Source organism: Procambarus clarkii, chromosome 40, assembly GCF_040958095.1.
Source record: "Procambarus clarkii isolate CNS0578487 chromosome 40, FALCON_Pclarkii_2.0, whole genome shotgun sequence".
Classification (NCBI taxonomy): Eukaryota; Metazoa; Arthropoda; class Malacostraca; order Decapoda; family Cambaridae; genus Procambarus; species Procambarus clarkii.
In genome coordinates this window covers 9370610-9397718 of record NC_091189.1, presented here as the reverse complement: position 1 = coordinate 9397718, position 27109 = coordinate 9370610, and the positions used below count along the sequence as shown (strand labels likewise).

The 27109-nt window shown below is 45.2% G+C and overlaps 1 protein-coding gene across 4 annotated transcripts in view; it reads left to right on the top strand.

The window, feature by feature from the left end:
* Positions 1-27109, top strand: part of LOC123758108 (uro-adherence factor A-like) — a 364530-nt gene that overhangs the window by 281040 nt on the left and 56381 nt on the right. For 3 of the 4 annotated variants that reach the window (XM_069338664.1, XM_069338665.1, XM_069338666.1), the window contains 2 exons: positions 10724-10895; positions 25399-25609. In XM_069338664.1, the coding sequence (XP_069194765.1) occupies positions 10724-10895; positions 25399-25609 (383 nt within the window). Of the gene's footprint in view, positions 1-10723; positions 10896-21552; positions 21987-25398; positions 25610-27109 lie in introns of those variants that run through there. The other variant, XM_069338667.1, reaches the window with a different exon arrangement.

Genomic DNA, 27109 nt, shown 5'->3' with positions numbered 1-27109 from the left:
ACACACACACACACACACACACACACACACACACACACACACACACACACACACACACACACACACACACCCCACACACACACACACACACACACACACACACACACACACACACACACACACACACACACACACACACAAGGAATATAATAACCCATGGTTTAATAGACAGTGTCAGGAAGCAAAAATGGCCAGCAGACGGGAGTGGAGGAAGTACAGAAGACAAAGAACAGAGGACAACAGAAGCAGATACAACAGGGCTAGGAACGATTACATTAACATAAGACGAACATCGGAAAGGGACTATGAGAACGATATTGCAATCAAAGCGAAAAAACAACCTAAGTTACTACACAGTCATATAAGAAGAAAAATGTCGGTGAACGACCAAGTGACAAGACTAAGGAAGACAGAGGGGGCATATACTGAAAGTGACAAGGAAATCTGCGAGGCACTGAATGCCAGTTTCCATGGAGTGTTCACTACTGAGCCTGAGCAGCTCCCATTGTTGGAAGGGGTTACCCTAGATGAAAGACTATCAGATATAGAGGTGACAGCAGAGGAGGTAATGAAACAGTTGACAACTCTAGATGCAACTAAAGCAGTTGGACCAGACAAGTATCACCGTGGATATTAAAAGAAGCAGCACAGGCCCTCAGCGTGCCTCTGGCAATGATCTTTAATGAGTCACTTATGTCAGGAGAATTGCCCAGTTGCTGGAAGAAGGCAAATGTCGTGCCGATCTTCAAGAAAGGAGATAGGGAGGAGGCACTTAACTACAGACCTGTATCACTGACAAGCATCCCCTGTAAAATACTGGAAAAGAATAATTAGGCTGCGACTGGTTGCACACCTGGAGAACATAGGTTTGTGAACAAACATCAACATGGGTTCTGGACAGGGAAATCGTGCCTAACAAACCTTCTGGAATTCTATGATAAAATAACGAGGATAAGACAGGACAGAGATGGTTGGGCAGACTGCATATTTCTGGACTGCCAAAAAGCCTTTGATACAGTACCGCACATGAGACTGCTGTTCAAGCTCGAGAGGCAGGCGGGGGTGGGTGGAAAGGTCCTAGAATGGATAAGGAACTACCTAACAGGAAGGAGCCAAAGAGTTACGGTAAGGGGCGAGAAGTCGGACTGGCGAACAGTAACAAGTGGAGTACCACAAGGATCGGTGCTGGGACCAATTCTATTTCTTGTATATGTTAACGACATGTTTACAGGCGTAGAGTCCTACATGTCGATGTTTGCGGATGATGCAAAGTTGATGAGAAGAGTTGTGACAGATGAGGATTGCAGGATCCTCCAAGAGGACCTGAACAGATTGCAGAGATGGTCAGAGAAATGGCTACTAGAATTCAACACGAGCAAATGTAAAGTTATGGAAATGGGACTAGGAGATAGGAGACCAAAGGGACAGTACACAATGAAGGGGGAACAGCCTACCTGTAACGACGCGTGAAAGAGACCTGGGGGTGGACGTAACACCTAATCTATCTCCTGAGGCACATATTAATAGGATAACGACAGCAGCGTACTCTACACTGGCAAAAGTTAGAACATCATTCAGAAACCTAAGTAAGGAGGCATTTAGGGCGCTTTACACTGCCTACGTAAGGCCAGTCTTAGAGTATGCCGCCTCATCATGGAGTCCCCATCTGAAGAAGCATATAATGAAACTGGAAAAGGTTCAGAGGTTTGCAACGAGACTCGTCCCAGAGCTACGAGGGATGGGGTATGAAGAGCGCCTGAGGGAACTGTGCCTTACGACACTAGAAAGAAGAAGGGAGAGGGGGGGACATGATAGGAACGTATAAGATACTCAGAGGAATTGACAGAGTGGACATAGACGAAATGTTCACACGGAATAGTAACAGAACGAGAGGACATGGATGGAAGCTTGAAACTCAGATGAGTCACAGAGATGTTAGGAAGTTTTCTTTTTAGCGTGAGAGTAGTGGGGAAATGGAATGCACTTCAGGAACAGGTTGTGGAAGCAAATACTATTCATAATTTTAAAACCAGGTATGATAGGGAAATAGGACAGGAGTCATTGCTGTAAACAACCGATGCTCGAAAGGCGGGATCCAAGAGTCAATGCTCGATCCTGCAGACACAACTAGGTGAGTACACACACACACACACACACACACACACACACACACACACATCATGGTTTGTGATGGGATGGTAAGGGGGCCAGGCGTTGTTACTGGCTGTAATGGGGGAGAGAGGTGGGAAGGGGGGCGGGCATATAATGGGAAAATTGGGATTAATGAGATTTAACGTGTAATGGGTGATACTGAAAATAAACATGTAATGGGGAAAAGGGGAAAAAAATAAAAAAGTTATGGTTGGTCTAATGACAAAATGGTAATGGATCTTGATAGACAGGTAATGGTGAAGAATAAGTAATTATCAAGTAATGGGGGTAGTGGATTTGAATTATGTAATGGGAATCCAACTTGCTGGGTCACAACCAAAATTGGAATAGAAAATTATGCACATTGAAAAATGTAGTCTCATAAAAAATTATGGAAATATCGAAATTTCTAGTATCAGTGAACACGTGTATAGTGATGGTTCCCTATGACTATAGTGACGGCTAACCCTACTCCTGTATAGTGTTTCACCATCCGCCAGTGGTTCGCTTTCAGACTTTTAACATTGCACTTCGTGATCCCTAGAATTTCATTTATAGGATCAGACAATATGCTCACTGTATTGAGTCTCATAAGAAGTATTGTGTTACGTGATTGTGCCAAAAAAGATGTTTTACAATCATGGCTCTGAGAGATTGCTTCCCTCCCCCCCCCCCTCCACACACACACACACACACACACACACACACACACACACACACACACACACACACACACACACACACACACACACACACACACACACACACACATGGATCAGAGTAGTTAATAAATGGAATGCACTAGGAAGTGATGTGGTGGAGGCTGACTCCATACACAGTTTCAAATGTAGGTATGATAGAGCCCAGTAGGCTCAGGGAATCTGTACACCAGTTGATTGACAGTTGAGAGGCGGGACCAAAGAGCCAAAGCTCAACCCCCGCAAGCACAATTAGTTGAGTACAATTAGGTGAGTACACACACACACACACGATCCAAGAGTCAATGCTCGATCCTGCAAGCACATATAGGTGAGTACACACACACACACACACCACACACACACACACACACACACACACACACACACACACACACACACACACACACACACACCACACACACAGGGGCCTCGTAGCCTGGTGGATAGCGCGCAGGACTCGTAATTCTGTGGCGCGGGTTCGATTCCCGCACGAGGCAGAAACAAATGAGCAAAGTTTTCTTTCACCCTAAGTGCCACTGTTACCTAGCAGTAAATAGGTACCTGGGAGTTAGTCAGCTGTCACGGGCTGCTTCCTGGGGTGTGTGTGTGTGGTGTGGGAAAAAAAAAAAAAAAATGTAGTTAGTAAACAGTTGATTGACAGTTGAGAGGCGGGCCGAAAGAGCAAAGCTCAACCCCCGCAAAAACACAACTAGTAAACACAACTAGTAAACACACACATACACACACAAACACACACACCCACACACACACAAACACACACACACACACACACACACACACACACACACACAACACACACACACACACACACACACACACACACACACACACACACACACACAAACAAAGGAGTTTCTAAAAGTCCTTGGGTTCTAAAGGAAGGAGCAAGAGAACTGTGCTTTCCACTCTCCATAGTGTATAACAAATCACTGGCAACAGGGGAACTGCCAGATATTTGGAAAGCAGCTAACGTAGTCCCGATATACAAGAAAGGGGATAGACAGGAGGCACTGAACTACAGGCCAGTGTCCCTAACCTGCATACCATGCAAGCTGATGGAGAAGATTGTGCGAAAAAAACTAGTAGAGCATCTGGAGCGAAGGAACTTTATAACACAGCATCAACATGGGTTCAGGGACGGCAGGTCCTGCCTCACAGGGTTACTTGAATTCTACGACCAGGCAACAAAAATAAGGCAAGAAAGAGAAGGGTGGCAGACTGCATATTTTTGGATTGTCAGAAAGCCTTTGATACAGTGCCACACAAGAGGCTAGTGCGAAAGTTGGAGATGCAGGCTGGAGTGAGAGGGAAGGTACTCCGGTGGATAGAGGAGTACCTAAGCAACAGGAGACAAGGAGTCTGTGTGAGGGGTGAGGTCTCTGATTGGCGAGACGTCACAAGTGGAGTCCCGCAGGGGTCAGTCCTTGGACCTATACTGTTTCTGGTATATGTAAATGATCTCCCAGAGGGTATAGATTCGTTCCTCTCAATGTTTGCCGACGATGCAAAAATTATGAGGAGGATTGAAACAGAGGATAATAGTAGGAGGCTACAAGATGACCTGGATAGACTGAGTGAATGGTCCAACAAATGGCTGTTGAAGTTCAACCCGAGTAAATGCAAAGTAATGAAACTAGGCAGTGGAAACAGGAGGCCAGGCACAGGATACAGAATAGGAGATGAAGTACTTAATGAAACAGACAGAGAGAAAGGTCTAGGAGTTGATATCACACCAAACATGTCTCCTGAAGCCCACATAAAGAGAATAACGTCTGCGGCATATGCGAGGCTGGCTAACATCAGAACGGCGTTCAGGAACCTGTGTAAGGAATCATTCAGAATCTTGTACACCACATATGTAAGACCAATCCTGGAGTATGCGGCCCCAGCATGGAGCCCGTACCTTGTCAAGCACAAGACGAAGCTGGAAAAAGTCCAAAGGTATGCTACTAGACTAGTCCCAGAACTAAGAGGCATGAGTTATGAGGAAAGGCTGCGGGAAATGCACCTTTCGACACTGGAAGACAGAAGAGTAAGGGGGGACATGATCACAACCTACAAAATCCTCAGGGGAATCGACCGGGTAAACAAGGATCAACTATTCAACACTGGTGGGACGCGAACAAGGGGACACAGGTGGAAGCTGAGTACCCAAATGAGCCACAGAGACGTTAGAAAGAACTTTTTCAGTGTCAGAATAGTTAGTAAATGGAATGCATTAGGAAGTGATGTGGTGGAGGCTGACTCCATACACAGTTTCAAATGTAGATATGATAGAGCCCAATAGGCTCAGGAATCTGTACACCAGTTGATTGACGGTTGAGAGGCGGGACCAAAGAGCCAGAGCTCAACCCCCGCAAGCACAATTAGGTGAGTACACACACACACACACACACACACACACACACACACACACACACACACACACACACACACACACACACCACACACACACACACACACACACACACACACACACACACACACGTCTGCGGCATATGCGAGGCTGGCTAACATCAGAACAGCGTTCAGGAACCTGTGTAAGGAATCATTCAGAATCTTGTACACCTCATATGTAAGACCAATCCTGGAGTATGCGGCCCCAGCATGGAGCCCGTACCTTGTCAAGCACAAGACGAAGCTGGAAAAAGTCCAAAGGTATGCCACTAGACTACTCCCAGAACTAAGAGGCATGAGTTACGAGGAAAGGCTGCGGGAAATGCACCTTACGACACTGGAAGACAGAAGAGTAAGGGGAGACATGATCACAACCTACAAAATCCTCAGAGGAATCGACCGGGTAAACAAGGATAAACTATTCAACACTGGTGGGACGCGAACAAGGGGACACAGGTGGAAACTGAGTACCCACATGAGCCACAGAGACGTTAGAAGGAACTTTTTCAGTGTCAGAGTAGTTAACGGATGGAATGCATTCGGCAGTGATGTGGTGGAGGCTAACTCCATACACAGTTTTAAATGTAGATATGATAGAGCCCAGTAGGCTCAGGAATCTGTACACCAGTTGATTGACAGTTGAGAGGCGGGACCAAAGAGCCAAAGCTCAACCCCCGCAAGCACAAATAGGTGAGTACAAATAGGTGAGTACACACACACACACACACACACACACACACACACACACACACACACACACACACACACACACACACAAAAAAAAAAAAAAAAACACACACACCTGTTTTAGTGTGCCACACACTTAATGATCTCCCTTCATACTCATTCGCGTCACGACGGCTCCGGTTTTCTTGCAGGGTGAGCATTTGATCCCCCTGGTAGTCCAGCTGGTGGGCCACGGCTCCTTCACTCCGCCGTATCATATGCCGGTATCTTCTACCAAGTGGTTGTACACGCATACTATCGTAGCGCTCGACGATGGTAAATTACCTTACCACTCGAGCCCCTGAAACACATTCGCTCACGTAATGTTTCCTCTTGACGTGTTACCTTACCTTGAGGTTACCTTGAGGTGCTTCCGGGGCTTAGCGTCCCCGCGGCCCGGTCGTCGACCAGGCCTCCTGGTTGCTGGACTGATCAACCAGGCTGTTACCTGCGGCAACTCTCGTCCTACAGACCTTATGAGGGTAGCAAAATAAGCCTTGCAATCTCCTGTAATGAACGTGTTCCTGCCACGTGACAGGTGCGTCCACGTTGGTGCAGCTCTCACTCTAAACTCTATACCTCACGAGGAGACTCTATACCCCAAGTGAAAACTCTATACCAAACTCTACACCTCAGGAGGAAACACTACACCCCAGGAGGAAACACTACACCCCAGGAGGAAACACTACACCCCAGGAGGAAACACTACACCCCAGGAGGAAACACTACACCCCAGGAGGAAACTCTACACCCCAGGAGGAAACACTACACCCCAGGAGGAAACACTACACCCCAGGAGGAAACACTACACCCCAGGAGGAAACACTACACCCCCGGAGGAAACACTACACCCCCGGAGGAAACTCTACACCCAGGAGGAAACACTACACCCCAGGAGGAAACACTACACCCCAGGAGGAAACACTACACCCCAGGAGGAAACACTACACCCCAGGAGGAAACACTACACCCCAGGAGGAAACACTACACCCCAGGAGGAAACACTACACCCCAGGAGGAAACACTACACCCCAGGAGGAAACACTACACCCCAGGAGGAAACACTACACCCCAGGAGGAAACTCTACACCCAGGAGGAAACACTACACCCCAGGAGGAAACACTACACCCCAGGAGGAAACACTACACCCCAGGAGGAAACACTACAGCCCAGGAGGAAACACTACACCCCAGGAGGAAACACTACAGCCCAGGAGGAAACACTACAGCCCAGGAGGAAAACACTACACCCCAGGAGGAAACACTACACCCCAGGAGGAAACACTACACCCCAGGAGGAAACACTACACCCCAGGAGGAAACACTACACCCCAGGAGGAAAACACTACACCCCAGGAGGAAACACTACACCCCAGGAGGAAACACTACACCCCAGGAGGAAACTCTACACCCAGGAGGAAAACACTACACCCCAGGAGGAAACACTAGACCCCAGGAGGAAACACTACACCCCAGGAGGAAACACTACACCCCAGGAGGAAACACTACACCCCAGGAGGAAACACTACACCCCCAGGAGGAAACAGTACACCCCAGGAGGAAACACTACAGCACAGGAGGAAACTCTACACCCCAGGAGGAAACACTACACCCCAGGAGGAAACACTACACCCCAACAGGAAACACTACACCCCACGAGGAATCCGTCGTTAATTATTTTCATGTCGAGTGTAATTATGGTGTTGACTGCAGGCACTCCCTCCCCACCCTTCCCCACCACCACCACCACCACCACCGGCTTGGAGCTTTGAGTGTCTCATTGTACATCCTTAAATACTCCCCCACAATATACCTCGCTTATTACTATTACTTTTATTGCAGTGTATTTATTGTTTTTCTTGATGGAAGGCGTTTTGGCCAGGGAAAAAATGTGTTTATGGCCCGTGTACAAACCACACGAGATTGTGCTAGATAAAGTAGTTTTAGTTAGGAGTATTACCGCTCATTAGGGTCTTTTTTTTTTAGTTAGGGATCCGCGAGAAAGAAAACGGAGAGCAGCAGCCAACCCAATAATATGTAGGGTCAATTGTGATGTACATGACGGCCTCTGTTTACTGGACCCCCAAGGGGCCAGATTCACGAATCAGTTACGCAAGCATTTACGAACCTGTCCATCTTTTCTCAATCTTTGGCGGCTTTGTTTACAATTATTAAACAGTTAATGAGCTCCGAAACAGCAGGAGGCTGTTATAACAATAACAACAGTTGATTGGGACGTTTTCATGCTTGTGAACTGTTTAATAAATGTAACCAAAGCCGGCAAAGATTGAGGAAAGATGTGCACGTTCGTAAGTACTTGCGTAACTGCTTCGTGAATCCGGGTCCAGGAGAGAGGGAGAGTTGATAGATAGCACGTCGACGCTCTACCTTGTCCCAGCATCTCTTATTACCAGGTGCCCGCAGGTTACAGAGGCACATAATGGCCTAGGGAATTGAACCCCCAAAATTCATTTAGGTAATTAAGTTATAGTGTTGATATTATGTCATAACAATTGTGCGAGCGCTTGTTTTGAAGAGCACTCTAATCACTTTTAAAAAAGGATTTGAATCCATTTCCCCTTAATGAGTGTTATATATACCTCATTAAGGTACATACATACCTTAATAAATACCCAATTAGCCGTTATTAGCGGCTTTATAAAGAAATGATGAGCTTATACCATTTATTTATGCAAATATAGTCTTTCTTTAAAAATATTATTATGAATTATTATACTACATTCTCTCCAAAATACTTTAGTGGTAAAGGTCATATTTTTGTTAAATTATGATAATGCTTTGTTAAGTGAAGTTACAGATGGTATTAAAAAAACTAAAATTGGATAAGTTTAGATTTAGGAAAGATTTGGGTAAATACTGGTTCGGAAACAGGGTTGTTAATTTGTGGAAGCAATTACCGCGTAACGTGGTGGAGGTGGGGTCCCTCGAGCCAAAGCTCAACCCCCTAGTGCTTACGGGGGTTGAGCTTTGGCTCTTTGGTCCCCCCTCTCACTGTCAATAAACTGGTGTACAGGTTCTGGAGCCTATTGGGCTCTGTGTAACAATAACTATGGCAAGGTGTTGTTCCCGTGCTGTGTTTTCTTAGTCTTTTCTTGAGTGACTCCTAGTAATTTAACCCCTCTATTGTATAGAGTACATGTAGCTTTGCGGAGCGAGAGGTAACACAAATGCAACCTTTATATCCATTACAGCAGTTACGGCTGTACCAACCACAGAAAACGATACCATTTGGCGCTCGAACTGTGAAAGAAAATAGACGTTTTTTTTCACTTTTGAAGGGGGTAACTGCAGTGATAACGCTTCACGTTGATTTTTGCCATTTTCCCTCGCTAAAGAATGCGTTTAGAGCGATCACAATGGTGTTGCCTCATATTTATGTTGAACAGGCTGCCTAATGGTGAAATAATCTCCACATACCTGCTCAAAGAAAACAAAGCAAAAGAAGAGTTAAGCATTACTGTTAAAATGGCTCTTGAAAAAAATGGTTGAGTTACATGGTGTGCATCGACTCCGTGGTTGACGGTAAAGGGAGGGAATGAGGGAACGAATGAATTTAATTGTGTGCGCGTGCGTCAGTCCTTCCATATGTCAACTGTCAACTGGTAAAAGAGTGATGTTACGCCAGTCTGGTAACAGTGCCGCGCGAGGTTTATCTCTCAGTCATGGTGTATTTTAACTTGTTATGGTACAGTGTCACTGTTGTTATTCTTGCCTACCTAGCTCGTGGCTGCTCTACGGTGGTTCCGAAGCTCATTGCCCCCGACCCATTGGTCTCTTACCAGATCTCTTGAACTGCCAAACTGTTGGTTCTTGCAGTTCGCAATCGGGCGTGGCATTAGACCGGCTGTTCAAATGCCCTTGTTTATTTTTAGTCACTTTATTATATTTTACCTCCTAGACTTGAAAGCCTAAGCAATTGGGCTGGATGGTTGAACGACGGTCTCGCTTCATGCAGGTCGACGTTCAATCCCCGACCGACTAAGTGGTTGGTCATCATTCCTTCCCTCCATCCCATTCCTAATCCTTATCCTGATCCCTTCCAAGTGCTGTGTAGTCTTAATAGCTTTGCACTTTCTCCTGACAGTTTCCTTCCCTTCCTAAACTTGTCAGTATAAAGGTGAACTTGCTTTTAAGATGGTCCGTGTTCGATCCCCCAATATCTAAGTGGCTGTGCATTTTTCCAAGTGCTATATGGTCCTATAACCTTTCCTTGGAGACTCCAGATGATTACCTTTGACTTATTTATTGTTATACTGTTTGGTTATTTAAGCTCATACTGTTGAAGGCAACCATTTACTCTTTGCAAATTTCCTTGTCCAGGTACACGCCAACCTGTCTCCTCCTCCCTACCACTGTCCTCACACACTTCTGTGGTAGTGAACGAGTCTATGTTTGGAGAGAGTTGTGGGGTGAAGAGGGGGGGGGGGGGCGGGGGAGCATTCTTGACCTGACTTCTTCATTTTACTCACAGTTACCTCCCCTGACCCTCCCCAGTTACCTCCCCTGACTCTCCCCAGTTAATGAGGCACAAACATTAACTACCTGGCTCCTCCTGCTTCCTTGGGTCCTGCTAATTTATTTTTGCAATATATTATCTTCTCGGTCTCATCTTCATCCCCTCGACCTCTTCCTCCTTACCTAGCCTCCTCGTCCTGGAGCAGCATTTGTGTGGCGGGGCGCGAGTAACATGTGGTCTCCTCCTGTAGGGCGGGCGTCGACGGACAGGAGGGTCATGGGTGAAGACTCCCGGGGTGCGGCGGCCGCAGGTGGCAGCGGTGACGCTCCAGGGTTGGCTCTACAAGCAGGGCGCCGACGGCCTCCACCTCTGGAAGAAGCGCTGGTTCGTCCTATCAGAGTACTGCCTCTACTACTACAAGGGTAAGTACGCCTCTTTCGTCCTCAGAGTATATTATCAAAAGTGATTATGAGTAGTTCATTCTCGAGAGTAATAGTTGCGCACCGCTACTCACAAAGAGGTCATTATACCACTAACAAAAGGTAAGCTGCAGTATTCTTTTTTGTTCTCAATGTAGCTTTTGTATATATTTTTTCACTGCAACATATCATTCTAGCACAAAGTAAAGCTGGGGCAACGGGAGTAAACAATCGCGAATAAATTGGTGGTGGTGCCGGTTGTGTACACAGACTTTTGTGTTTACGTGCGAGATTGAAAATGTTTGTGTGTGTACAGCCCTACCTCACAGTTCACGTTGGCCCACCTCTTTATACCCTACGCTTTAATAACCATACTACAATATCAACCAACATTGTTTTAATAGTGGTAAAAATATCTTATATTACTAACTAATCATACATGATGATAATTGTTGAGCAGTCGCTGATTTGACTGTAGTTGGGACCTACTACTGCCAACTCCGTCAATACAATAAAAAATCAAAGGTCAATCTTAAGTGTAAAAAGCCTTGTACTTCTTTATGACACTCTGCCCGAGAAGCATGTCTTGGTACAACGCCCAGTATAGAGAGACTTTCACTGAAGGTTTGGCAGATTTGGTTGGCAGTCATCAGATTTGGTTGGAATATGGACATATAATAGACAGTAAAGTTCCACAATTAATTAGTATCATAACGATAAGATTAGGTTTATGTAAAGTCAAGATGGTCTGTAAACATTATGTCTATTAGCAAAAATCTACGTAGTTGAAAACAAATGGACCTGCTGCTCTTTTAAGTGTCAATGCGAAAAGAAGTTTGAAATATGATGAAGAACATGATGATGATGAAACTTGAAATATAAGAAACAATGGCTGTCATCAATATCAGTATTATCAATGTCATATTGTCAACATTGATTTTTTTTGTTTTTTGTATAAACATTTACATTATAGCCGGTAGTCTCCGGTCTATTTAACCGCTCTGTATTTATATCTAAAATTTAAGGTCCTCAGGTGTCTGTAAACAACCCGTTCTCCTGAATAGTACGTCGCATTTTGACGTATATATTCCTTAGAGCCAAAAAAACTGATGCGCTATAATTGGTAGCGAAACTGACGTGATGTCCCGTTTTCTGTTGGTGGGTCCTCGGGCAGGTTAGGTTCGGGCAGTACAACAGTTTAGTAACGCTGGGAACGCTCGGGAGAACGGGCTGTTGTAAAAGCAACAAAAGTGTTAATTTTTTAAAGTATCACATCTCACACTCTCAAAATATGGATAATCTTTCTGATATTCAACTTTAATATTCAGCGGTCATGACACATTCTCAAAATACCGCTGGAGGGTTCTAAGAGTTCTTCTACTCCCCAAGCCCGGCCTGAGGCCAGGCTCGACTTGTGATAACTTGGTCCAACAGGCTGATGCTTGGAGCGGCCCGCAGGCCGCACATATCCACTACCTGGTTGGTCCGACACTTCTTGCAAAAACTTATCTAAGTGCCTCTTGAATACATCCACCTTTGTTCCAGCAATATTTCGTATGCTTGCTGGGAGGGTGTGGAACAGCTGTGGACCTCTGTTGTTCAGTGTTCTCTGATTGTGCCTATGGCACCTCTACTCCTCACTGGTTTTTTCTGCATTTCCTTCCGTATCTTTCGCTTCAGTATGTTGTTATTCTACTGTGCAAATTTGGGACCTGGTCTTCAAGTATCTTCCGTGTATATATTATTTGATACCATTCCCGTCCCCTTTCCAAGAGTACATTGTACAAAAGTACATTGTACAAAAGTACGTTGTACAAGAGTACATTGTACATACAGGTACAAGCAAATTTAATAAGTTGTCTTATATGGAATGATTATATCGAGGATGAGGAAGAAAAACTACAATATTTCCACAATGGCGGATCGTGTTGACGACGCCCGCGTTTGTTCCCGCGTTTGGTGTTCCGCTCTGTGGAATCGACTCTGGCTTTGGCGTCTATATTGTGTCTAATATTGATTTATTGACTAAATTTGTATCCTAGAAAGGCTTTTAAAATTATGAAAACTCGCATTTCAATCAATCTAATTTATTTTGCTTCTTCATTGATAATAACACAATGCAGTTTTCATCTGTGATGGTAAATGAAACTGAAAAAAGTCTGATGTATTTGTTGATATTCAATATATCACTTGTTAGCGTAACAGCAATTATTTCTGTTGACTCCTCGAGAGATTATCACAAAATGAGTTAACTGTAGTGCTTTGTCAGGGTCATATAATTATATCAGTGAAAGGCTTCACAACAGGAAACAATTTTAGGTCATAATGAAACGTTGCGATAGTTTGATATTATCGAGTTGTTGGCTGTGACGGGTAACAGGTTGTTCTCATAACTCTCCGTATGGTGTCAAGTTGTCATTAATGTTGTTAATGACGTTAATCCCGTCATTAACGGAAATGGTCAATATCGTTATTCTTAAAAAAATATGTCAACAATACACATTTTTTTAAATATTTAGGTGGGGTCCAAGAGGTAAAGCTCGATCCTGCAGTAAATAATAGGCGAGTGTACACACACACACACACGCACGCACTGTGTGTGTGTGTGTGTGTGTGTGTGTGTGTGTGTGTGTGTGTGTGTGTGTGTGTGTGTGTGTGTGTGTGTGTGTGTGTGTGTGTGTGTACTCAGATATTTGTGTCTGCAGAATAGAGCATTGACTCTTGGATCTCACCTTTCGAGCATCGGTTGTTTACAGCAATGACTATGGTCCTATTTCCCTATCATACCTAGTTTTAAAAGTATGAATAGTATTTGCTTCCACAACCTGTTCCTTAAGTGCATTCCATTTTTCCACTACTCCCACGCTAAAAGAAAACTTCCTAACATCCCTGTGACTCATCTCAGTTTCTAGCTTCCCCTCGTTCTGTTACTATTTCGTGTGAAGATTTCGTCTATGTCCACTCTGTCAATCCCCCTGAGTATTTTATACGTTCCTATCATGTCCCCCCTCTCCCTTCTTACCTAATAAGATAACGACAGCAGCGTACTCTACACAGGCAAAAGTTAGAACATCATTCAGAAACCAAAATAAGGAGGCATTTAGGGCGCTTTACACTGCCTACGTGGGGCCAGTCTTAGAGTATGCCGCCTCATCATGGAGTCCCCATCTGAAGAAGCATATAAGGAAACTGGAAAATGTTCAGAAGTTTGCGACGAGGCTCGTCCCAGAGTTACGAGGGATGGGATATGAAGAGCGCCTGAAGGAACTGAACCTTACGACACTAGAAAAAAAGTAGGAATAGGGGAGATATGATAGGAACGTATAAAATACTCAGGGGAATTGACAAAGTGGAAATATATGAAATGTTCACATGTAATAGTAACAGAACGAGGGAACATGGGTGGAAGCTGGAAACTCTGATGAGTCCCAGAGATGTTATGAAGTTTTCTTTTAGCGTGAGAGTAATGGAAAATGAAATGCACTTAAGGAGCAGGTTGTGGAGGCAAACTCTATTCATAATTTTAAAACTAGATATGAATGGGAAATGGGACAGGAGTCATTGCTGTAAACAACCGATGCCTAGAAAGGCGAGATCCAAGAGTTAATGCTCGATCTTGCAGGCACAAATAGGTGAGTACACACGCACGCGCACAAAATGACAGACCAACTGAAGGAATGGTCCAACAAATAGCTATTACAGTTCACCTCAAGTAAATGTAAATACTCTTTCTGCTAGGCATTGAGCTGACGCAAAGCTCCTCTTGATGATGGCATTAACTTCGTTGTGTCTTACATGAAGCCCTTGGAGCTTCCACACCCCTTGGAGAATATATTCATATACAATCCTGTGTCCAAATGGTTTAAATATACTGAAAGAACAGAAGTCCCATTGCAGAGCCCTTAGGCACTACTCACAAGGGTTTCCCACTCAAGTTTAACGCCATATATTTGAACCCCCTGTTTCCCTTTCATATAACTGTTCCTTAATGTTCTCAGAGCTGATTGATTCAACATTATATATGTTACTGGGGTTTCAGTTCCTGAGTCCACTATGTGCATCTTTGACCCTTTCCACATATATTTTGAGGTTATCTTGAGATGATTTCGGGGCTTTTAGTGTCCCCCGCGGCCCGGTCCTCGACCAGGGCTCCACCCCCAGGAAGCAGCCCGTGACAGCTGACTAACACCCAGGTACCTATTTTACTGCTAGGTAACAGGGGCATAGGGTGAAAGAAACTCTGACCATTGTTTCTCGCCGGCGCCTGGGATCGAACCCAGGACCACAGGATCACAAGTCCAGCGTGCTGTCCGCTCGGCCGACCGGCCCCCTAGCGGACAGCTCTAGGGAATGCTTGAGCTTACACAGATCCCATAATCCCCCCGTGACGTCCTTATCAATAAGCTTATCAATTAAGCCTAAAATTGTGCCATCAGTTATGAGTCTTTTACTCGCGTTAACCGATAATGATTAGCGTGAGATATTAATCACTGTGATTATCTCCTCTTCCCCCTCCCCCCCCCCTCCCTTCCCCCCAGATGTTTGATTAACGAATCTTGTGTCGTTCGTATTCTTCCTCATTGCCTATTTTTCCAAGCTTTCTCTTTCCCCCTTGAACATTTCCCCTGTTCCATTTCCCTTCCCGCTGCTCTCCTTTCTACGTCGATTTGGATTCCCTACTCTTTTTCTCCGTGAATTCTTGCATCTCCTTCCTTCCTTCCTTCCTTCCTTCCTTCCTTCCTTCCTTCCTTCCTTCCTTCCTTCCTTCCTTCCTTCCTTCCTTCCTTCCTTCCTTCCTTCCTTCCTTCCTTCCTTCCTTGTTCCATCTTCATCACCCCCATCCCTTCTTCTCTCTGTGTCTCCTTCGCTCCCACACCCTCTTTCTAGTCTCACTTTCTCTTCCACACCTTCCTCACCCTCCTTCACCCCCTCCCTCATCTTCCATGCCCCCCTCCTCACTTTTTTCTCCCTCCTACACCCTCTCCCACCTCCCCTCACACGCCCATTCTGCTAGTTTTTCTCTGGATATATATATATATATATATATATATATATATATATATATATATATATATATATATTTTAAAGTTTAATGTTTGTGAGGGTATATATATATATATATATATATATATATATATATATATATATATATATATTTATATATACTTATTTTTTTGCTACTAATCGTTCTTATCTTGCATCTCGATTCCCTAATATCAAGCAATCCGATCTCGTCCACTTCCTCTGGTATCCCACAACTTCCTCCCTTCCTCACAACTTCCTCCCCTGCCCACAACTTCCTCCCTTCCTCACAACTTCCTCCCCTGCCCACAACTTCCTCCCTTCCTCACAACTTCCTCCCCTGCCCACAACTTCCTCCCCTGCCCACAAATTCCTCCCTTCCTCACAACTTCCTCCCCTGCCCACAACTTCCTTCCCTGCTCAAAACTTCCTCCCCTCCTCACAACTTCCTCCCCTGCCCACAAATTCCTCCCTTCCTCACAACTTCCTCCCCTGCCCACAACTTCCTCCCTTCCTCACAACTTCCTCCCCTGCCCACAACTTCCTCCCCTGCCCACAACTTCCTCCCCTGCCCACAACTTCCTCCCCTGCCCACAACTTCCTCCCCTGCCCACAACTTCCTAGCGAAGTTTTAGGCCGTAGCGTTAACAATCTTGGGGTCTCCGTCCTGGCACTTAACGCAGCTCAGTTTAGACACCATTATTATCAGCGTCCAGTTTAGGTGCATTAGTAGGATTAAAACACCTAAATATGAGCGCTTTGGGCCAACGAGCCTCGACCTCGCTAAGAAGGGTTATGTTTATTACTAAGTATGAGACTTCTTGAGACACCTTGGCTAATAGGACTCTCTTACCCCCCCCCCCCCGTGTACTCTTGTGCCTTATCTCAGGTTATCTCACCCGTCCTCACTACATTCTCTTCCCCCTTGCCTGCTCTCCCTCATCCTTCCTCCTCCCATCTACGCATCCTTCACCTTCCCCCTCATCTCTCACTTTCTTTTTGCATTTATTGTTCCTGTTTTTCAGACCCTTTTATCTGCTCTCTCACTCCCATTCACTGCCTCTCCTCCTGCCTCTCCTGTCCTTATCAAGTTTCTTTTCCCACTGTTCCTTCTATTTCACAACTTTATCTCCTGTTGTGTCTCCTCCGCCTCAGCACCTCCCCGTCCCCCCCCCATCACTCCACCTCCCCTCTCACCCCCTTCCCCTCTCACCCCCTTCCCAATCACCCCCCCCCCCCTCCTCTCACTACCAGGCTGGGAGTGTGTTATGGGTGTGCTGGTGTTGCCATACCTGGGCCCCGGGTGTGTACAACCTCTCCTCTCACACCTCCACTTCCACGTATTTATCCCCCCTTGTGTATCACATAATTCCTCCGGAAGGGCGTTCATGTTGAGATATTTCATTCTCTTTCTGTTTTGTCTGGTAAAGATGATGCGTCGCAAGGTGGGACGGAGGGGGGAAGAGGGAGGCTGGGTGTAGGGTTGTGGGGGAGGGTGGGGGTGGGTGTAGGGGGGGAGAGGGTGGGCTGGGTGTAGGGTTGTGGGGGAGGGTGGGGGTGGGTGTAGGGGGGGAGAGGGTGGGCTGGGTGTAGGGTTGTGGGGGAGGGTGGGGGTGGGTGTAGGGGGGAAGAGGGAGGCTGGGTGTAGGGTTGTGGGGGAGGGTGGGGGTGGGTGTAGGGGGGAAGAGGGAGGCTGGGTGTAGGGTTGTGGGGGAGGGTGGGGGTGGGTGTAGGGGGGGAGAGGGTGGGCTGGGTGTAGGGTTGTGGGGGAGGGTGGGGGTGGGTGTAGGGGGGAAGAGGGAGGCTGGGTGTAGGGTTGTGGGGGAGGGTGGGGGTGGGTGTAGGGGGGAAGAGGGAGGCTGGGTGTAGGGTTGTGGGGGAGGGTGGGGGTGGGTGTAGGGGGGGAGAGGGTGGGCTGGGTGTAGGGGGGGAGGGGGGAGGGGGGGGGTATTTTTTGTCGGATATTGGGTAATTGTTGTGGGAGACGAGGGGCAAAAATGCTTGCCCGCGTGTTGGTAACAGTGAGGTCTTGCAAGATGGGTCGGAATGTTGTTGCCGCGGTCGGTCCCTCAGTGTTGCCACCTCCCGCCCGCCTGCGTGCACTCGTATCCCCTCCCCCTCCCCCCCTCCCCCCCTCCCCCTCCCCAACACACATGCACGCAGGCAAGCACCCACACACGCAGTAGGTGAGTACACGCACGCAGTCAACCACCCACCCATCACGCAGTCAGCCATCCACCCACTCAGTCAACCACCTACACACTAAAGTGTGAGAGCAGTTAGGAAGTGGAATAGGCTGGTAATTTTTTTTTAATTGTTCTCCTAGGGACATGTTTGTTGTGTGTGTATACAGTGGTTGCCGACGTCGATCCACAACCAATTGGACCCGAGTTCGACTCCTGGGCAGGGTGAGACGTTTCGCCACATTTCCTTACGCCTGATACCATTGTTCACCTAGCAATAAATAGGTACTCGGGGTTTGGCAACTGTTAGTGGGCTGCATCCTATGGAAGGTCAGTCGATGGCTGGGCCTAAATAAACCTGAGAAAATGTCTGTCCCCGACGATAAAAAAAAAAAAGATACGATCCTAAATATGAATAACTAACACTAGGGTCCTCCCTTATCTTGCGGCCGACGATCATTTGCCGTTTTCTTTTACGTGAGAAATAAGTGACAGTTGACCTCTTTAACTAAGCTTCCTGAGGAAGCTTAGAAACCACTATAGATTTCCTCCAGATTCTGTTTAGTGTCACAGATATTTGCTATTTTAATAAATTCAGTAATTTTATATTTGTAATTTCATATGATTAAATCAACGTTAAATCAAGGTATATATAATATATAATTTGTTCTTCTCGTCTCCTTTCTAGAGAGTATATTTTGAAAGCTTTGTAATGATACCAATAGTTTAAGTACTTTATCGTGTCTATGAGTGTCGTGTGTTCCCTCTATTACAGCAACCTCTCTTGCTCTGAAAGGGGGAAGTCAGTATCAATTTGAAGGTTCTCGTAATCCATCTTTTCATTTTTTATAGCTGACGCTATATTTGCTTCGTTATGCTCCCTAAACGGTGGGTCGTCAGAGATCATTATTCCCAGATCCTCTACATCTTGTTTTCCTAATATGACGAGGCTTGATTGTATTTTGTACCCTGTATTTTGTTTAAGCCTTCAAGGTCTTCATTTTTACCATACCTAAGTACCTGGAATTTATCACTGTTAAACATCATGTTATTTTCTGCTGCCCAGTGGAAGCCTGCAGTAGGGTCGGCATGAACGTTTTGACTTCGTGGGGGACGGTACACACCTCGTCTAGACCCATATATAAAACACCAAATTGTATCTCTTATTTGGGTTATGTTCAGTTAGGTTAGGTTTGGATAGGTTAGGTTAGGGTAGGTTAGGTTTGGATAGGTTAGGTTTGGATAGGTTAGGTTTGGATAGGTTAGGTTTGGATAGGTTAGGTTTGGATAGGTTAGGTTTGGATAGGTTAGGTTTGGATAGGTTAGGTTAGGGTAGGTTAGGTTTGGATAGGTTAGGTTTGGATAGGTTAGGTTAGGATAGGTTAGGTTTGGATAGGTTAGGTTTGGATAGGTTAGGTTTGGATAGGTTAGGTTAGGATAGGTTAGGTTTGGATAGGTTAGGTTTGGATAGGTTAGGTTAGGATAGGCTTGTTTGTTACAGGATACATTTCTCAGGTTAGACCTCTGAATGAGGTCTGAAACAGTGGCTTCTGAGTCGCTGCAAAGGGAAACCCGCATTAGTCAGCGGGATGCATTGTAGAGCAAGGAGCTGTGGCTCTTGATGCCTTGTGAAGTAAGGATGAAAATGATTTCTGTTCATTGTTCTTGTCACTTGATCCTTTAATCGACGGTGTGTAACTGAGAAGGTTTGATTTCGATGACAATTGATCACAGTTTCCGGCTGATCACGTTGGCACTAATGACCCTACCACTGATCAATGATTAGCTCATAAAACTGTAAAGGATTGCCAACTGTTGCTTGGGTTCTAGCCGACTCCTTCCGAATTTAGCAATATAAATCAGTAGTCTTCACCTGTTTCCGCAGAACTAAATATTGATTACAAAATTCTTGAAAAATATTGGTAAAATATATATATATATATATATATATATATATATATATATATATATATATATATATATATATATATATATATATATATATATATATATATATATATATATTACATGCATTATATGTACTTGATGCGCATATACATAGACGCATATACATAGACGCATATACATATTTGTGTGTATGTCTTCCATGAAGCATAAATATATGAATATTCTAAGACGTATTGTACTTTTTTGCAATTAAATTCAACTTCGATTGACAAGGAAATTAATATGCTAACACCAACCCAATTAGAATTCAACACTGCCCCTTGAGCTGCGGCGGGGCTTCAGTGTCCTCACTGGACCCAGTCAAAGGAACTTAGGTGCACTTACCTAAGTTTTCTATGTGTAGTTTTCTAAAGTAACGTCTCACATGGTAGTACACGGGGCGTAATTCAGGAAAGAATAATTCTTATTGCGATCCACGTGTGTGGACGTCTGTTATGGTTCATAGTGAGGCTTCCAGAGGTATGCCGCAGGCAAGGGGTATCCTGGGAATGGGAGGGAACGTAGTGGGGAAGGGAGTGATATCGTGGGATGGGAAACAACATCGTGGGATGGGGGAGGACATCGTAGGATGGGGAAGGACATCGTGGGATGAGGAAGGACGTCGTGGGAGGAATTGGGAGCCTTGTGATAGAGGAAGGGACGGGGGTTGCTGGGAGTGGGAGGTGCTGGGCTGGGGGAGGGAAGGTTACCTGGCTCAGGTACCAGGCTCCGCCGCCAGAGGGCAGGGGGCGGGGCTTCTCATGCTGCTGGTTGGAACCATTGGAATATGCGGACAACCTCCATAGACTTATTATGTAGTACTGGATATATAATTTGAACTCTGGCATCGCTTATACAAATTCTCAGCACTTTAGAAGCCTTTAACGATATTTTGTGTGTTTTCTTCCCACTCCTGGAGAGTATTGGGACGAGTCTCCGTCTGCTTGTAACGACACACATTTGGTGTAACGGTTCTTCAGAAGCAGATGCTGCCAGACCCACGGGATGCTGACCTGCTTTCAGAGCCTCGACGCCTCGCCATGTTGATGCTTCAGTTATCTAAGTTCATCACACGAGATGAGGCTAAACTTCTTGGTTGCCAGATAAACATTCGCGAGCTGTGGTGGCAGGTGTGTAAAGGTAAACCCCCCCCCCCCCCGGTGAGTGGGGTCAGATGTGAGGTGGTGTAAGCCACCCTCACTGACCCACCCGGTGACATACTTTGCCCACCCCCACCACCCAGGTCCCTTATTTGTTTCCCTTAACTGCTCTGGCTCACACCAACACATAGGTGTTCCTGAAGTTCGTCAGGTGCTAGATCTTGTTACACAAGCTGGGGATAGAGGTAAGAAGTGAGGAGTGAGGGGGATGGGTATGAGTGAGAGAGAGAGAGGTGTGTGTTGTGTGTGTCAGTGGGGGTGTTGGTGGTGGGGCAGCGACGGAGCACGTTGATGGGGGGTAGGTAGCATCTCAGGCATCAGGTCAGTGGAAGGCGGCCTGTGGGTGTGTGTGCGCGTCTCTCGTAGACTCCGTCAGCAGCACTTGCTGGTTGTAGTAGTTAGTCTGTCGTAGACTTGTCGTAGATGTGGGTGTTGTTGATTCCACGGGGTCACGTAGACCAGTCATGCCGCGTGGTTACTCAGTGCTATACCAATTGTGAAAGATATTACATATATTAAAAAAAAAAAAAAAAAAAATGCCAGGAAGATTTCTTGCGCATGGCCTCGATTCACTAAAGTAAATAATAGATAATTGTAGTTTTTTTGTTAGATTAGTAACACAGGAAGTTCACAATTACCCGTAAAACTGGTGAAAATCCACGGATGATTGGGTGAAGTGTGTTGCGAGGAAAATGGTGTAATTACCAGAGGAGGAGGAGCAGGAGGTGGCGAGGTGTTGATCCGCCAGCTTCCTCACGTCATGGTTAGGAAGGGCAGCCCAGGTGAGCCGCCAGCCTCCTCTTCCGTTGAATTTACATTCATACATCTTGTTTACGATTTACATCTCGCCGGTGTTCATATTACACCTGTTTTTATGTTACACCTGTGTTTACGCTACACCTGTGTTCACGTTACACCTGTGTTCACGCTACATCTGTGTTCATGCTACACGTGTTCTCCCTACACCTGTGTTCTCCCTACACCTGTGTTCATCCTGCACCTGTGTTCACGCTACACCTGTGTTCACCCTACACCTGTGTTCACGCTGCACATGTGTTCACGCTACACATGTGTTCTCCCTACACTTGTGTTCACGCTACACCTGTGTTCTCCCTACACCTGTGTTCACGCTGCACATGTGTTCAAGCTACACATGTGTTCTCCCTACACTTGTGTTCACGCTACACCTGTCTTCTCCCTACACCTGTGTTCACGCTACACCAGTTTTCACGCTACACATGTATTCACTCTACACGTGTTCTCCCTACACCTGTGTTCACGCTACATATGTGTTCTCCCTACACTTGTGTTCATGCTACACCTGTGTTCACGCTACACCAGTTTTCACGCTACACATGTATTCACGCTACACATGTGTTCTCCCTACACCTGTGTTCACGCTACACCTGTGTTCACCCTACATACATAAACGCCTATATATTATGGCAAGGTTCAACTATTAATTGATCCTGTTCACGATACATACATGGAGCCCTTGTTTACATTAATCACCTGTTCATTATACATATATAAACATCACAAATGATGCATATGACACCTGTCAATACTCGTAAATTACTATACGAATAATGCAATGTAGATATATTCATCTCTAGTCGTTGTATACTGATGTATAATATTTGTGTACCTTCGGATTTTAAACGCTAGATGGCGCGCGCGTCCTTGTAGGCGAGGCAGTGATGGCGGTTATATAGCGGCACTTTGAAATATTTCCATTTTTACGGTTAGGTTATATAATTTCTGTAAGCCTAGGTGACGCATTATGATAATACAACCTCATGACTCAATATTTTTATTATTGATTCATGATTCAATATTTTAAATTACAAAGGTCAATTGATGTTCAGAAATGAATCTTAGTCTGTGATATGAATTATAATCCTGAGGCATCTAAGTTTGTACGCTGGGAGTCAAGCGTACAGAATGTAAGGTATTTTTGGAAGTGTATGTACTACACTTATGTAGCCATCGCTGTAGCCCGATCTGTAGTTTTTGTAGTTTGGTTATCCTACCTTGAGGCTACCTTGAGGTGCTTCCGGGGCTTAGTGTCCCCGCGGCCCGGTCGTCGACCAGGCCTCCTGGTTGCTGGACTGATCAACTAGGCTGTTAGACGCGGCTGCTCGCAGCCTGACGTATGAGTCACAGCCTGGTTGATCAGGTATCCTGCTGTAACCGGAATAATGAAATGTTAAGTTTTCGTGATAAAATTCCCCGGTATGGCTTGTTTAAACTAAATAGTTAAAGCCTCAAAGTAGCATTTGAAACAAGTCAAACTTTCAAGCCAGCAAGCAAGTTAGCGTATTTAACCACTCAAACTAGTCAGCTTATCTAACTAATCAATATGATACTTTCTCAAGCAGGTTGTCTAACTGTGAGTCTGTCTATCCAGTCAACTTGTCTAGCGAGTCAACCCGTCTAGCCATCAGATTGTCTAACCAATCAACCTATCTAACCATCAGCGCCTTTAACCAGCAGCCTGTCTGATCAACAGTTATCATTCATACAGGATCCTGATGGTGCACACAGGACAAGCCGAACAGGACAGATTAGGGAAAGAGAACTATCAGGAGACAGCGCCATTGATTGATGAAGATTAAGCCACCCAAAAGGTGGCACGGGCATGAATAGCCCGTAAGTGGTGGCCCTTTTGAGCCATTACCAGTATCATTAGCTGATACTGGAGATCTGTGGAGGTGCGACTGCACCCTGCGTGACGGGAGATGTTTCCCGTCAGACAGCGCCAAGCCCTTACTGCTATATATAGCACTGGGAAGGGATCAGGATAAGGATTTGGGATGGAACGGGGGGATAAGAGTAACTTCTTCTAACTTAGATCAAACATAAATGCGTGTAAAAATATTGTTAATTAGCGTATACTCATCAAACCATAAATATATGTAAACTAAGGTATCTTAGGCCTACTGGTTTTCCCTCTATAAAAAAAAAACATTATTAGCACATCATTAGTGCGAATTTAAGCTTGTTATGTTTAAATGCCTCGAACTAAATATTCTCTATGAGAAACTTGATTGACAGTTTCATGAGAGTCGAAGTCAGTGGTATCACATTGGTAACAACATCCACTGATTATATTGATCACTTGAGAAAGAATCTTGAGAGACGTATGGAGATGGGAAGAAGATTGGTGAACTTTCTTCCTCTAGACTTCCTTCCCCGAGGGAGGGAGCCCAACTTGCAAGTCACTGTTCTTTCCTTCCCCCCCCCCCCCCCGCCTCTTAGCTTGACATTCCTGAGTTCTTTTGTCCGGAAAGTAAGTGAATGTTGGTCTTGTATTCATCATCTTCTTGTTCTTCTCTTGAGAAGTTTGATCCAGCCTATCATAACCTAACCTAACCTATCCTAACATAATATAACTCAGTAATTCATGTCCCTATTGTAATAGATTACCATTGTTAGAAAAGAACCAATCTGGAAAGGTATATTTGAAAATAATTCGGCCTGTTAGGCAAATCGGATCTTGCATGCTAGGCCAAGTAGTGCGGTTTCTGGTTTTTAGGCACAATATATATATATATATATATATATATATATATATATATATATATATATATATATATATATATATATCATATCTGAAAATGTAAGATAGCACATCAGGGAGTGCTTATGGTACTTCACATTTTATTCGCAATTAACTTTTGTCATAGCGTTAACCAGTGTCGGCAAGTTGAGTGAGGACTGGATGGGTCCTGGTGAGGTCACGCTGTGAGTCACCCAGGCTGGTGGTTCCCTCAACTGGTTATTCAACTGCCTCGTCAGGTTGTGTGGTATTAGTGATCCTCCTCCAGGAGGGAGGGTGTTGGGGAGGTGGCCAGGCTGGCTAGATTTGTTTGATATATATATATATATATATATATATATATATATATATATATATATATATATATATATATATATATATATATATATATATATATATATATTTGATTCCCCGAAAACTACTATTTCGACCCAGAACCAGCCCCCCCTGACGTGGGGGGGGGGGAAGGGGGGGTTGCGCCTCAACGACTCCAATAGGCCTTCACTCGCCCACATTAAGAAGCCATATCTGTTTTAAAGCAATATTTCATCCTTACCTGCAAAGTTTTGATATCTTCTCTTTTTACACCGGGGCTTTAAAAAATAAATATTTAAGAGTTTATATACTCGTAGGTCCGGATGAGGAGAAGGTGCTGGGGTCCCTTCCGCTGCCGTCGTTCAAGATCAGCCCGGTGGACTCTGAAGACCGGGTGTACCGCAAGCATGCCTTCAAGGCCGAGCACCAGAACATGCGCACCTACTACTTCGCCGCCGAGACCAAGGACCAGATGGCCCAGTGGATGAACGCCCTCTCCCTCGCCACCATCCTTCAGAAGGACACCAGGTACTGACCCCCTTGCCCCCCTCCCTCTCTCTCTGAAGTAACGATTAAACTTCCTGTTTTCTATCTTTGAAGCTAAGAAGTATTTTTTCAGCATAACGTAGTGTCGCAGTCATACTGCCAGCGTTTTACCTTGATATTTGTTTACAATAAATAACCTAATTTTAAATTTAAATTTTGCCCCGAGGGGCGAGTTTATTGGGCAGCGCCACTCATCTTGTGAGTGGACACACCGCCATAGCAGAATGTACAATACTCCCCAATAGGAAGAAAATCCGCTGGGTTGTTCATCCTGTCTACGCATTGAAGTAAATTTGTGTTGACGTTTCCGTGTGTCCTTATTAAGTCAATACGCGGCCTAAAAGGGTCCAGGACAGACTGAAACATCGTCAATGTCTTATTTCCATATGTGTGAATTGGCATTTAATCTCCACGTTATTGTGACAATAAAAATTTTAATGTTTCATTCATACGGTAAAGTTTGTACTTTTATAGTTGGGTTAGTTTACACAGTTGTACAATAAATTATTTACATACGAGAAAGTGATAATAATATGTAATATCAAGAGTTGTATACTGTATACTCAAAAACTTAGATTTAGAAGCTGCATTTATCACCGATTTATTCTCTGCTAGTACGAAGGTGTGTATAAGTTACGGTGTAGTTATATACAAGTTATAAGTGGCCTTGCCTGCCAGCCTCAGCACCTGGGTGTTCGTAATTACTGCAGAACCAGATTTTACTCCCAGAGTATCCACTCGTCGTTGAACATCCCAAGTCTCCTTTGTGTAAGAATAATTGCCAATGAAAATTCTTGTTAAAGTGTGACAGACGCCTGAGTTGTGAGAGAGAGAGAGGGAGAGGGAGAGGGAGAGAAAGAGAAAGAGAAAGAGAAAGAGAAAGAGAGAGAGAGAGAGAGAGGAGAGAGAGAGAGAGAGAGAGAGAGAGAGAGAGAGAGAGAGAGAGAGAGAGAGAGAGAGAGAGAGAGAGAGAGAGAGAGAGAGAGAGAGAGAGAGAGAGAGAGGGAGAGAGAGAGAGAGAGAGAGAGAGAGAGAGAGAGAGAGAGAGAGCAGATAATTAATATACCTGTTGATTTACTGTGTTACAACATGATAATTCTTGTTGTGGAAACAGTCAAGTGTGGTGGTGGCCGAGGAAGGTGTGGAGCGACCTTTGTGGTAATTGATTGTGTTTCACCTTGTAGAGAGGTGTGGCAGTGATTGTTGGTGAATGTGGGGGTATGATAGTGGAGGTCAGTGTGATGGAATAGTGTAGGTTACTGTGGTGGGAAGGTGGAGTGTAGAGTGATGGAATAGAAGAGGTTAGTTTGGTGGGATAGTGGCAGTTAGTATGGTTGGATAGTGGAGGGTAGTGTGGTGCGATAGGTAAGGTACAAGTGGTGGGACAATGGAGGTAGGTGTGGTGGTGAGTGATGAGGGCAGGGTAGAGGAGGGGGCTGGGGTAGTGGGACGCGGGTCATCGGCCTGGACTGGGGGTGGGAT